General features: G+C 46.0%; 1 protein-coding gene across 1 annotated transcript in view; it reads right to left on the bottom strand.

Moving 5' to 3' along the window:
* Positions 1–853: 853 nt before the first annotated feature.
* The window catches only part of DENND3 (DENN domain containing 3), a 65,406-nt gene continuing 51,748 nt past the window's right edge, over positions 854–14,511 (bottom strand). The window contains 10 exon segments of the mRNA XM_044294392.1: positions 854–2,243; positions 3,018–3,155; positions 3,242–3,360; positions 3,674–3,807; positions 4,148–4,308; positions 4,919–5,052; positions 6,024–6,128; positions 6,712–6,841; positions 10,898–11,068; positions 11,767–12,026. Coding sequence (XP_044150327.1) covers positions 2,043–2,243; positions 3,018–3,155; positions 3,242–3,360; positions 3,674–3,807; positions 4,148–4,308; positions 4,919–5,052; positions 6,024–6,128; positions 6,712–6,841; positions 10,898–11,068; positions 11,767–12,026 — 1,553 coding nt within the window. The 3' untranslated portion in view covers positions 854–2,042.

Genomic DNA, 14,511 nt, shown 5'->3' with positions numbered 1-14,511 from the left:
GAGAGGGAACTCTGCTTTTTGATATTAACATCTCATGTCACTTTATGGCTCTGTTCACACCTGTGCTAGGTATTTCAGTTTTCTGCTCTGTTACAGGAACACAACATCGAAAATAATGGACGTGTCAGATCCATTTACATGACAAGCACCCGGGGCACCCTACTGACTATAATGGGCTTAGTCAGGTTTCAGTCAGAGACGCCGGCATTTTACAGGGCTACTTTGTGGCTTTTGTGACCCAACCAGCAACAGAGGCTTCTAACAGGGTGAACAGAGTCTGAGCTGCCTTCATCAGTCTTCCCCAGCAGGCCAGACTCTACATGCCATGATTAAAGGCAGGGGCATAGCTATAGGGGAAGCGGCTGCTTTGGGGCCCATCCAGGAGGAGGAGGACTAAAGGATTTGGTCAGGGCCCCCTCAACAGTATTACACAATGAAATTATATACAGCGACAGTATATAGACAGTGTAGAAAACGGATGGAACAGCTGCCGGCCCTGGTCTGAGAGAGCGATCTTTACCAGCCACAGGAATGGGGGCGGCATGAAAGGAAGGGGTCGCTAAAAAATTACTGTGAGATGGAGCCCCATTCAAAACTTTGCTGTGGGGCCCAGTCCATTCTAGCTACGCCACTGATTAAAGGGGTTGTCCAGGTGTGTAATACCAGCGACCTATCCTCAGAATAGGGCATCAATATCAGATCGGCGGGAGTCTGTCACCCCGCACTCCTGCAGATCAGCTGTTTGAGGCGTCCTCACAGCTTACCAAGCACAGCGCCATCCATTGGATTATGGCTGTGCTTGGTACTGCAGCCCCATTCACATGAAGAGGCTGCAGCACTTCAAACATCTCCAGATGCAGCAAAGATTAGTTTGCCAGATGTAGTAGTGTGGAGTTTGTCAGGTGCAGTGGAGCTGAATGCAGCAATTACATGCAGAAGTTATAAGGAGCTGAGCTTGTGAAATGCAGCAAAGCTGAGACCGTCAGAGGCAGCAGAGCTCAATGTGTGCTGCACAGCTCAGGTTTTAGGGTACAGCTACATGCACGTCCAAGACACTGCTGGATTTTTTGCACGCTGTAGTCATAGCAAACATGCAATCTGTGCTGCGATCCCATTCATTCCTATGGGAGCCCTGCTACACTGCGATACTTCGTCATGTAGCTGAACTCTAAAATATACAGTAGTACTGATGTGATGCAGTAGAGCCGAGTTTGAAATCTTTGGATTGCTGGGAAAACGTTTTATACTGGAATTCCCTGTTTATGAACATCCGTTCAGAAATTAGTAAAGGAATGTTGAATATTAGGGAAACAGAGCAATGAGTGATGATGATGATGATGATAATGATGATGATGATGAAGAAGAAGGTTCTCATGTAACAATGTTTAAAGCACATTATTTAGTTGCACATTGGACGCCCCATGTGACCCGGCAACCACAAAAAGATCTCTCCAACATGAAGGACTAATAAGTCACCTCTGGACCCCTCTAGTAGTAACCCGCGTCCTTCCTTTCTTCGTAGAAAACAGGAGGTCGTCCACCTTTCAGGGAGACTTTCCGCCATGTGCACTGGAGTCACTTTTCCCCCATAACACCAGGCACAAGACCAGTTCAGGTTGTAGAGTAAATCTTAGTGTAATCCCCCTTCTCTCTGTAGGGGGCAGTAACAGATTCAGTCCAGGTAATGTCCACTCCAGACTCACAGAACGTGCTATGACACTCAAAAAAAAACACTCCACATTCACAATCAGCAGCCATAACTCAGTCATGAGATGTCCTACATCACCTCTCTTCTCCATATTTGCTAGTATAGGGGGCGAGTCAAAAGTCAGGACTCTCCTAGACCTCATCACCCATGACCTGTGATATACCCTATTCCTCTCCTCATTTTGACTAAGACATAAGATAAATCAGGGGCCTATTCCTGAGGTGTGACTCTGGCCTCCACCACAGTTAAATCGAAGGACCTTGTTCTTCTTGACTTTGGTTTTTGAAGGACATGGAGACCAGGTTGCATCCACCAAACCTCCATTGCCTCGGCTTCATTCCACCTTCCATATGGCCACCTTTCCATCTTGATCTCCGGACCCGCTCAGGACGTAGCGGTCCTCCGCTGAACATAAGGACTTCACTACGTCGATGTGTGCGACCAGTTCCTTCTCCACTGTCTTCTTCTCCGCATCCACAACGTAGATCTTCCCTTTCAATTTACCCTGGGAGATTCCCTTGCTGCCGACCCAGATCTATAAAAAAAAAAAAAGACAGGGGCAGTCTTATTAAAGGGGAACTCCATGTTATTCTACCTGCCCAGCAGCCATCAACCTGACCACAAAGATTTCCTGCAGGTCAGATGAGGCTTCAGATATTTATGACCATCAATGGGCAACCATGGAGTCCTCCAGGGTGAAAAACATGGCATGCATCAGCTCTTAGACCCCTCTAATAGAGGGGCCGTCCCCAATAGTAGACCACCCCCCATGATGTCCATATACCCTAACCAGTGATTCCCAACATCTGCATCCCCATTGGCAGGACACTTTTGAACCCCAGCCTGATTGGCCGATAAAACTTACCAGGAAACTCCCACTTTTATGCATATTTACATAAGTCCCGCCCACCTGCAAGCCGTATCACACGTCAATTCTACAAGTACATGGGACGGTTGGGTAGTATCCCCTAGCAGAGTATAAAAACAACCCCTTTACGTTATGCTTTTACTAAAGAAACCATTTTGGAGATAGGAACTGCCTCCATTCTCCATGGGAGAGCCCTGAGACCCGGTTCTAAGACTGATGATGTCACTGTGATGTCACAGTGACATCATTAAAGGAGCTGTCCAGGATTAGAAAAACATGGCTGCTTTCCATAAACAGGGCTACACAAGTATTGGTGCTCAGCTTCACTGAAGTGAATGGGCTTGAGCTGCAATACTACACACAACCTGAGGACAGGTGTGGCGCTGTTTTTGAAAAAAATCAGCCATACTTTTTTCCATGTTGAAGATCGGTCCCCGTTACCTGATGTTTCACTTTCAGCATACACGTGATGATGGAGCAGTCCTGCAGAAGGATCCTGTGTGGGGGCTTGGAGAAATCCGTCATGTCGTACACACATATCTCATTGCCGCCTTTACATGACACCCATAGCTGTGACTTCTAAGTGAGAAAAACAGAAGCGGTCAGTGAGCAGTAAATTATACGGTCCATGCCCCCTATCCGCAGTGTCATACGCAGTGCCACACCTCAGGGAAGAGCTGGATGGAGTAGAAGGCAGAGCTGATTTTCTGCAGGTTCCCCGTCAACTCCAGCTTTAAACAAAATTCCTTTCTTTTGTTGGTTACAAGGACCAGATCTTTTGTACCTGTGAAGGGTTAAAAAAAAGAAATACACTTTAATATTTAGCTTTTTTCTGGTACACGGTTCCAAATCCCTTGCACAGATGTAGAACTGCATGATAAAATTCCTGATGCATGGAGCCACCACTAGGGGGAGCTCACTGGAGAAGGATTTATTAATCATGAGATCAATGGGAGTTTTATAAATCAATATACAGTGAGCTCCCCCTAGAGGTGACTGCAGGCAGCCAAAAAATGTTATCTGTATCTATGGAGGGGATTTGAGATTTTCTATTCAGAGGAAGTCTTCTAATACGTGTATATTAAGGAACTACTCACAGTAAAGCAGCAGATCATTGTGCATCTTCAGAGACGTTATGTCCTGATACTGGAGCTGGAACTTGTGCTGAATCTTCAAGGTGTTGACGTCCCACACGATGACTTCCCCGTCTGCGCTGCAGGAGTACGCAGCTCTGTGGAGAAAGTAAGACAGAAAGCTGAAGACCAAAAACATTCCAGCAGCGGAATTATAAAAATGTTCAAAAATGCTCAAATTCATGTAAACCCAACTCCGACCACAAGGGGACGACTTGTGTCCTGCTCTTGCTGATTGGCTAAAAGTTCTTGCATAAAATTTGTATGCTCTAAAATCTCTATGCTGCACCTTTTTTATTTTTGACAGAATCTGCCAAGGAGCCTCCAGCGCAGATGTGAACAGCGCCTTAAGTTGTGTTACATAATCTGCTTCTTTTCTGGGTGCACTTCCACATAACACAGGCAGGGGGCGCTCCTCCATAAAGAATGTCTCCTTACCTCTTCTGATTGTCACTGCTGTCCATGACAATGTCCACTAGTTCCCCCTGGTGGTCGTTCAGCTGTTTATTGCAGAACATGCTGTGTGTATTGATGATGTAGATCATGGAGTCACTGGATCCGATCCACACCTGACTCTGCTCCACTCCCACCATGCACCTCTAGGGGGAGACACAGGTTTCAGCAGAGTGTTACATACAATAGCTGAAGGATGCATTATAATTTTGGGTTGGGGGAGCAGTAGAAGGTAAGGGAGGGAATGTGTATATAGAAAGGGACATGAGTAAAATACTATGTTATGCTCTAGTCACATCCAGAGCTGCATTTTCAATTCATTAATTCAACAAGGAATCAATCAGGTCTGTGCTGAACAGCCAAACTGAGATTGTTGCAGGCATGCTCAACCTGTGGCCCTCAAGCTGTTGCAAAACTACAACTCCCAGCATGCCCGAACAGCCTACAGCAGGGCATTGTGGGAGATGTAGTTTTACAACAGCTGGAGGGCCGCAGGTTGAGCATGCCCACGGGAATTCAAGCCTCTGCTGCTGCCCCCTGGTGATTCAGAGTCTGCGCACAGCATTGCAGGAGAGGTAGTTTTTGCACCAGGTATGCTCTAACACAATGGAAGACAACCAAATAGTCGGTGCAGCTCTAGATGTGACAGGAAAGGATATGATAGATTTTAGAAAATAAATGAAGAATTTGCAAAGTTTACAGTATTTTCTATGTAGCTGTAACTTTAAGAGGCGCCTGTCCCGTCATGCTGCTCACCAGTTTCGTGTTGCCCACTTTCAGGCAGTGATGCTGGATGGACCAGGTGGATGCGTTGAATATGACCACTTTTCCCTCGCCTAGGGCGCACCACAGTTTGGGGCAGTCGTCTCTCAGTGAAGCATCGAGTTGTCCTAGCAGAGAAATGTCATGGGAGATCAGAACTTGGACTCCACTGACTCTATGTCTGATCCCCAGGGAGGTTTACTGCTGTCACTGTGAACACACTGGATGATTCAGGGTGGACTTCCCCTTTAAGAGCAGCCATTCTACCACTAAGGTGTCCAATCTTATGGTGAATACAACATACTTGGCAAAAGTTCTGATTGGGACTGTCCTGTGAACTGGGGCACTAAAAAAGCACAATTTCGCTAATTCATACAAAAGGGGTGTGGCTTAAAATTTGTGGGGCTGCAATTTGGGCTCTACCAAGCATGGGCGCCCCTTCTACGCCCTGATTTTAATGCCAAATGTACCTTTAACATACTTGCCAAAAGTCCTGATTTTGCTGGGCCAATCCAGGGAGTTTTATTGGCATTCCCGGGTGGTGAGAAGGGCAGGGTAAGTATGCTTTAAGGAGGGTGTTCACCTCCGAGGACCTTTTGGGCAGACCCCTCAATGTGGCTGGACCTGTAGAGGGCATCATACTTACTTGATCCCTGTTGCTGCGCTTCAGCTCCTTCGATGACCCCCATCACCACTGCAGTTCTCCAGTCTCCCCACGTCAATATCCGGTTTGACGCAGGACACGTGGACGCTGCAGCTAATGACTGGCCGCAGCAGATACCTGTCCCAGCGACATGACGCATGAGGGACACATTACTGCTGCGGCCATTCATTGGTGACCCAGGGAGACCAGAGACCTCCACAGGGGCTAGACCTGAAAGGCCTCCAGGGGTGAAGACGTGGACCTGAGCAATCTGTGATTAGTTGCTACAGATGTGCTGTCTGACAACCCTAGATAAATAGCTGTGGTTGTCAGTCGGTGTATCCCTAGCAACCAGTCTGTCAGACAGGAGCTGTTCTACTAATCAGCTTGGCATTACGTGGAGGACATTTTTGCAGGAGACCCTGTCACAGAAGGGAATTTGGCAGAGGGACTCACCAGGTGTGTACAGCAGGACATCGACCGCCTGAGGGACCGTCTCCCCCGCACAAGGGTTAATCCTGTGCTTCAGCGTCTCTGCCGTCGTCATTGGAATCGTGGAAACTATGGATCAATGCAACAGATTATTCCCATGAATCACACGGGGGATCAATATGTTTTGACCTCACAGACCGGATGACAATTATCCTTAAAGGAAAACTCCATCCAAACTTCCTCATCTAGTCCAAAATTCTGCGTTATTTAATTTCATAATAAATCTTTGCAGAGGCCAGAGCTCCGCATCTCCTGCTTATCTTCACACAGGCATAGAGATAAATAATACAATTCTGGCTACCTGCACCCTCCACCAGGGGGAGCTCAATACATATGGATTTATACAGCTGCATGGCAGCCACTCATAAATCTGTCTTCTGTAAGCTCTTAAGGTCCCCCTAGTGGTGGCTGCTGGCAACAGCAAAATTGATGTACATCTTAGAAAAAGATGACTGCTTTCTTCCTAAAACAGCACCACACCTGTCCACAGGTTGTGTCTGGTATTGCAGCTCAGTCCAATTTACTTCAATAGAGCTGCAATACCAGATATAAACCATGGACAGGGGTGGCGCTGATTCTAAAAGAAAGCAGCCATGTTTTTCCAATCCAAAAATAGACCTTTACAGAGCGGCACCAGAGAAACAGTCCCCACCTTCATTCCTCATCTTGTCAAAGTAGGACAGTTTGGATGCAGCATAGATGGACTTTGCCGTCTGCAGAGCCCCAACCACAGCGTTCATGAGCAGGACGTTTGTCAGCGCCTCCTGTACGTACTGAGGGTCCTGTGTGAACAGATACAAAGCAGATCTTATTATCTCACAGACCTGCAGTTATGAGGACTTGTCTCTATTATCACTGTGGGGTTGGGGGTAATTGGATGAATCGAAGCTGGAGCTCAATGTCAATCTGCTGCTAGTAATAGGTTGTCTTGCTGGTGATAATATTTCTTTTCCTACACAAAGCATTATTACAGACATACAATATGTCAAATATTTAGTCCATTTTGGTCACCACAAGTCTGGGCAACGGGTCTTGTATTTTCTCCCCAGAATAGTCCAGCACCGGAGCTGTAGAAATCATCGTCTCCTTCCCATTCAGCAAGTAGATGATTTCCCTGCCATCATTCCTATGGCTTTAGGTAAGCGGCAGGGCTGGTTTTAAGGGGCGGCAAATCGGGCAGTTGTCTATTTCCTAGGCTATCCCCAGGAGAAACCTCAGTGCGGAGCATTTATACCTTCACTGCCCTACACTACCAGGGACAGTGGTATTTAGGGATTATATTGGCGGTAATGTATGGGCATTGTATGGAGGTATAATTTGACATTATATAGCAGTATTATTAATGCATTTTATTTGGTATTATTTGGGGACCGTATGGTGATATAATTTAGGAATGGCAGTATTACTTGACCACTGCAACAGTATTATTTAGGCACTGAATGGAAGTATCATTTGCTGTTATATGGCAGTATGTAGGTACAATAATTTGGGTAAAATGCATAAGTGTCTGTGTTGAATTAATGTATCTCAATATCTAATAACTATCTACAGTGTATGTCTTATTTCTCTTTCTTTCTATCTATGTAATATCTATCTATCTATCTATCTCATATCTATCTATCTATCTATCTCATATCTATCTATCTATCTATCTATCTATCTATCTATCTCATATCTATCTATCTATCTATCTATCTATCTATCTCATATCTATCTATCTATCTATCTATCTATCTATCTCATATCTATCTATCTCATATCTATCTATCTATTTATCTCATATCTATCTATCTATCTATCTATCTATCTACCTAATAACTATCTAATTCTCTCTCAAATTTCTCTTTCTGCCCCTCTCATATCTATCCATCTGTGCATGTCTGTATCTATCTAGGTCAGGGGAGAACTAACTCTCCTTAGGGAGAGAGCACCTTAATCAGTGTGAGGAGACTCATAGGCCATACATGCACCTCTGGAATTCTGGGAGGGAAGAAATGCAAATAAGCTCTTAACAAGCTCTGCCTCTAATGCCACCAGATGTAAGGCAGCTATCGTATAAGTCAATGTCCAGCTCTTAAAATAAGCTTTGAGCAGTGGCGTAACTACCGGGGAAGCAGCTGCTTCGGGGCCCGGGCTGCCAAGGGGGCCCGGCGCCCCAAGCAGCGTGTGTGACAGTTTATTTTCAAGTTAGATAAATATCGTGTTCAGGGCCCCTTCACAGCCGCTAGAGTGATCTAATTTTACTGTCTGCTAAAAGTCTCCTGGTCTGGGATTCGAACCCACAACCTCCAATCTATAAGTGAATCAGTGGCAAAGCATTTACCCTCACAGCCATAAAGGCTGCATTACAACTGACTGTAAAAAAAAAAAAATACATCTATACACATGACAGCTGCCCAAACACACCTAGCACTGCTATATCTGTATATGACAGCTGTCCCTGCACATTCAGCTCTGCTACATCTCTATATATGAACAGCTGCCATGTGTATAGATGTACACTTAGCCAGCTATAACAGTAGAAGTCTCATATTTTTTCACTCAGCCTCAATGCAGCTCTTATGGTCTAGTGGTTAGCTGCTCTGCCTCTGAAGCAGAAGGTCCTGGGTTCGAATCCCAGCAGACTCTTTTCTGAAATACAAGCACTGAGTCCATATAAGGGCATACAAGGCGGGACACAGGAAGAGGCTGCATCGCATCGCTGACATGGAGGTAAGTAGAAGTGTTTATTATTTTTTTTTAATACCCGACTGTTACTGCGGAAGGAGCGGAAGGCACCTGATACTGGCACATGGGGGGAGGGGGGTTGGCACCTGATACTGGCACCTGGGGGGGGGGGGAGAGAGGCACCTGATACTGGCATTGGGGGGGGGGGGAGGGAGAGAGGCACTTGATACTGGCACTTTTTTTGTGGTGGGGGGGGGGGGGGGGGAGATGGCACTATGATACTGGGACATAGGGGGGGGGGGAGGCACCTGATACTGGCACCTGGAGGGGAGAGGGGGGGGTTGGCACTTGATACTGGCACATGGGGGGGGGCACCTGATACTGGCACATGGGGAGGGGGGAGGGAGAGAGGCACTTGATATTGGCACTTTTTAGTGTGGGGGGGGGGGAGATGGCACTATGATACTGGGACATGGGGAGGAGAGAGGCACTTGATACTGGCACATGGGGGGTGGGAAGGAGAGAGGCACTTGATACTGGCACATGGGGGGAGATGGCACTATGATACTGGGACATGTGGGGGGGGAGAGGCACTTGATACTGGCACATGATAGGGGCACTTACTGGCACATTATTGGGGGGCATTATGGGGGACACTAGGCCGGCAGCCTATCAGAGGCCGGACACTGAGCGGCATCTACTGGGGCACTATATATGGGGCATTTTATACTGGTACATTTTGGGGGGCACTAGCAGGAAGGGGGGAGAGGAGCACTATGGGGGAAGTTACTGGGGGCACTATATAGGGGTATTTTATACTGGCACATTTTTTGGGGCACTATGGGGACATTAGCTCAACTGGGGGCATTACAAGGGGGTATTTTTTGCACTGTCACATTATAAGGAGAATTATTACTACTGGGGGGGGGGGCATTATGGTGGGTTTTATTACTGTCCCATGGTATGACCCCCTAGTAGCAGCACCGGCCTCTCCCTGCTCTGCTATCCCTCTGCCCCTTCTCCAAATCCTTATTATAAAATCTTTCTCATTAGGATAAAACACAACATCAGCTCCGCCGAGCCCCCGGCCAAAGTGTGGAAGTGGCGTCCGAGACCCCCAAGGGCCAAGCCATGTAACTGTAAGTGTTCATGTGGAGTATGTTTATGTTATACACATATAGCTTACACTGTGCCCCACAATATACAGTATACCGCTACACTGTGCCACACAATATACAGTATACCTCTATACTGTGCCTCACAATGTACAGTATACCTCTATACTGTGCCCCACAATGTACAGTATACCTCTACACTGTGCCTCACAATATACAGTATACTGCTACACTGTGCCACACAATGTACAGTATACCGCTACACTGTGCCCCACAATATACAGTATACCTCTACACTGTGCCCCACAATATACAGTATACCGCTACACTGTGCCACACAATATACAGTATACCTCTACACTGTGCCTCACAATATACCGCTACACTGTGCCACACAATATACAGTATACCGCTACACTGTGCCTCACAATATACCTCAACACTGTGCCACACAATATACAGTATACCGCTACACTGTGCCACACAATATACAGTATACCGCTACACTGTGCCACACAATATACAGTATACCTCTATACTGTGCCACACAATATACAGTATACCGCTACACTGTGCCAAAGGAGTGGGGTTTACACAGGAGGAGGGAGGTGCGAAGCGCGCTGAGGGGGGCCCTTACAAATATTTGCTGTGGGGCCCAGTCACTTCTAGTTACGCCCCTGGCTTTGAGACATGACTTGGATATTAAATAAGCCAGCACCTCATCTGCAGACAGCTGTTTCGGGGTGATTGCTTCATCACCCTGACACAGGCCTCTCACCCAGTCAAGCCAGTACTCTCTGCTCTGCACTGATGAGGGGCAATCACCCCGAAACATCTGTCTGCAGATGAGGTGCTGGCTTATTTAATATCCAAGTCATGTCTCAAGGCTTATTTTAAGAGCTGGACATTGACTTATAGGATAGCTGCTTTACATCTGGTGGCATTAGAGGCAGAGCTTGTTAAGAGCTTATTTCCATCCCTTCCCTCCCTGTATCTATCTAATAACTATATAATATCTATCTAATGAAATAACGAGATCAATCTATATGACGAGACCTTGTGACTATCGGCCATGTTTCTCCCAGCCCACATCTCTTTGATCATCAGTTGCCACAGTTCACATTCACTTTTCAGGTTCGCTTCAAACACGTCCTTCCTTGTGGAGGCTTTAATCCGGAGCGTCTGAATCCTCAGGAGCAGGAAGGCTGACGTGGAGATCTTCACATCCTACATGAAAGCGTACAGATAGATAGATAGACAGATATATATATTGTGACAGAGTGTCTGGAGAAGTAGTGGACGGGGTCTATGTGTGCCCAAGATTTCTCACTTCTGTCATTTAAAAGCAACCAGGGAAATGTTCAGGAGAGGTCTGTGCAATTCGGGTTTGCATAAAACCTGTTCTTAGGGCCTGTGTTGCTGGAGTGGGGAGAGAAGGGTGGGCCCCACTCCATCCGGACAGTCCGGCTTTTGGGCTGTCAGGTAATTACTCCTCAGGTGTGCTAGCCTGATATAAGGCTGAGAATGCAGACACAGCTCGCTCAGCCTGGGAACAGGTTACCTGCATGGAGCCTGTGAGAGCACTACAAGAGGTACGGACTTTGCTATTTTGTTTAGGTGCTTGGTATTAGGCCGACACTTGGTCAGGGGGGGTTCATGCTGTATAGTTAGAGCCGGACAGGCTTAGGATTTTTGTTTGCTATGTTTTATGTTCTGTACCTCAACCTAACAATAAAACTGGCTGAGGTCAGTTAGACGAAGTTCCTGCCGTGTGGACTGTAACTTCGTCGGTGTGCCTGCTAAACTGAGCCTGTCTACCCAGGAGACGACAGCCCCGCTACCTAATCCCTTACAATATATATATAGAATAAGGATATAAATGAGTGGTTCTGCCTCCTGGAGATGACGCCCAGCACAATACTTGCCTCGATGTTTCTGAAGACAGCGATTTCCTCGTAACTCTGTCTTCCCTCTATTAGGAGGAAGAGGCGTTTCTGGGTCATGGCGATTTTCCCGACACCGAGGTTGGTTTTGACCGAGCTAGAAAGTTTATACACAAACTCATTCTGATCCAACTTCTCTGCGACCACAGACGGGAGGTCGACCTCTTCAGCTTCTGCCTCCGTTTCCTTCCAGCAGTTGTAGAAATCCCTGAAGATGTCAGGGTCGATCTGTTTCTGGTAACCTAGGGGCGAGAGTCGGAGGAAGAGCAGTTAGAAATATCTACAAGAACTAGAAGATTGTCGAAAACTCTTAATAGGACAGTGGGTTCACTGCACAGAAACGTTAAGGAACATGTCGGACAACTGCTTAGATGGCAATCCCCTGGAATCCCATGCAATTTCCACAGCGTGCAGATAAGATTTATTAACTATTGTTTGTAATTGGATTGAAAACTGGCTGAAGGACCGAGTCCAGAGAGTTGTGGTCAATGGTTCCTATTCAGAATGGTCCCAGGTTATAAGTGGTGACCCCAAGGTTCAGTGCTGGGTCCTGTATTATTTCATTTATTTATTAATGATATCGAGGACGGGATTAATAGCACCATTTCTATTTTTGCAGATGACACTAAGCTGTGTAGTACTGTACGGTCTATGGAAGATGTCCATAAAATACAAGCTGACTTGAACACTCTGAGTGATTGGGCATCAACTTGGCAAATGAGGTTCAGTGTGGACAAATGTAAAGTTCTGCATCTTGGTAGTAATAATCTCTGTGCTTCATATGTCCTAGGAGATGTGACACTGGGAGAGTCACTTATAGAGAAGGATTTGGGTGTCCTTGTAGATGGTAGATTAAATAACAGCATACAATGTCAATCAGCTGCTTCTAAGGCCACCAGGATATTGTCATGCAATAAACGAGGCATGGACTCGCGGTGCAGGGATGTAATATTACCACTTTACAAAGCGCTGGTGCGGCCTCATCTGGAATATGCAGTCCAGTTCTGGGCACCAGTACATAGAAAGGATGCCCTGCAGCTGGAAAAAGTACAGAGGAGAGCGACTAAACTGATAAGGGGAATGGAGGGTCTTAGTTATGAAGAAAGATTAAAATAATTGAATGTATTTAGTCTTGAGAAGAGACGTCTAAGGGGAGACAAGATTAACCTGTACAAGTATATAAATGTAAAATGCGCTCAAAAGACAAGGGGGCGCTGCCTCCGACTGGAGAAGAAAAAGTTCAGTCTCCAGAAGTGTCAAAGCTTCTTTACTGTAAGAACGGTGAAGCTGTGGAATAGACTTCCTCAGGACAAGGTCATAGCAGGAACAGTGGACGGGTTTATACAAGGGTTTAACTTTAGATGAATTCTTAAAAGTAAATGACATTAATGCTTATGAAAATGTGTAGAAATCTGAGTCTCACTTCCTTCTGGGATTCGCGTCCCCACCGATCCCTTGGTTGAACTTGATGGACGTATGTCTTTTTTCAATCGTATTAACTATATGCAAATTAAATCTCATCTTTTCTGCTGTGGATCCTCTGTCGGTAAATCCACACTTTATACACTACATGTGCATGCAGCCTTACTGCGCAGAGTGGGACATTCCCCAAGTCCCCTGCATGTTAGGCCTGGATCATGTCTGCAGCTAAAGAAAACAATGACATTGGGGGATTGCTACACTAACACTTAATGTTCTGGAAAGTTCCCAGAAGTTGTATCTATTAGAAACAGTCAGCAATCTTGTCCTTAGAAACACCACTTCCCCTTTTTAACAGCATAGTTGAGCTCCTATATCATAAGGAAGGTGGCATAACGCCAAACATTTGCATTCCCATTTGAGAGACACTTTTAAGCCCCACCCTGTTAGGAACACCCAATTTATGCACATTTTCTTAAAACCCATATAGGTTACTAGTACAAAAACCACACCAGTCTACAAATAAAAATCACCAAACTCTGTATACACACGGGACATAAATATGGAAAGATTGGAGATTTTTGCTCTGAACTCACTATTCTGCTGGTGCAGTCACTGTGTACATACTGTGACAAATCCCCCTCTTTTGGGTTTGCCACGAGTACTTGGAAAGGACTACGTGCCAGCCTCTTGCCATGTGATTACGGTCCCATGTTGAATGTACCTGTTCTATGTAATAGCTGCATAGTTATGTGGGTTCATGTATTTTGCTGTCTTTTGCTACCATGTGGCTAATGGAGTCTGGCCTCTGTCCCTGGGAGATAAGTGGATCACTTCTCAATGGTCTCCAGGACAAAAGACTGTGTAGGACCGGTTTTGGGCATAAAAACCATGAGTACAGCCAGGCCAAAGAGACTTTTACTAACTTTTGAACCCCTGGTCTAATTCGTGCCATTTTGGGATGTTAAATGTCTATGTGTACTATAAAGGGTGGGACATTGCATATTTAAGTAGTGATGTCTGTCTTATTGTCTCCCCGTGTGTATTGGCGATTTCCCTTTGTCCTGAGAGATAGTTGAATTACACCTCGGTTGTCTCCAGGACAGAGGACATTGTGCAGAGGGGAGGATTCTATGTGGGTTGTACCTCTGTGTTATTGGTTAATGTATATTTGTTGTGGGGTCTCCCTTGCATGGGAGCAGGGCATAAAAGAAAGTGTAGTTCTGAATGCCAGGTTGCTTCCAGTAAAGTCTTGTTCCAGCATTCAGCTTTGGCTCATATATGGACTTATTTAGCGATACCAGCGAT

This window comes from Bufo gargarizans, chromosome 5 (assembly GCF_014858855.1).
Source record: "Bufo gargarizans isolate SCDJY-AF-19 chromosome 5, ASM1485885v1, whole genome shotgun sequence".
NCBI classification, from domain to species: Eukaryota; Metazoa; Chordata; class Amphibia; order Anura; family Bufonidae; genus Bufo; species Bufo gargarizans.
This window is presented reverse-complemented; position numbering and strand designations above follow the sequence as displayed.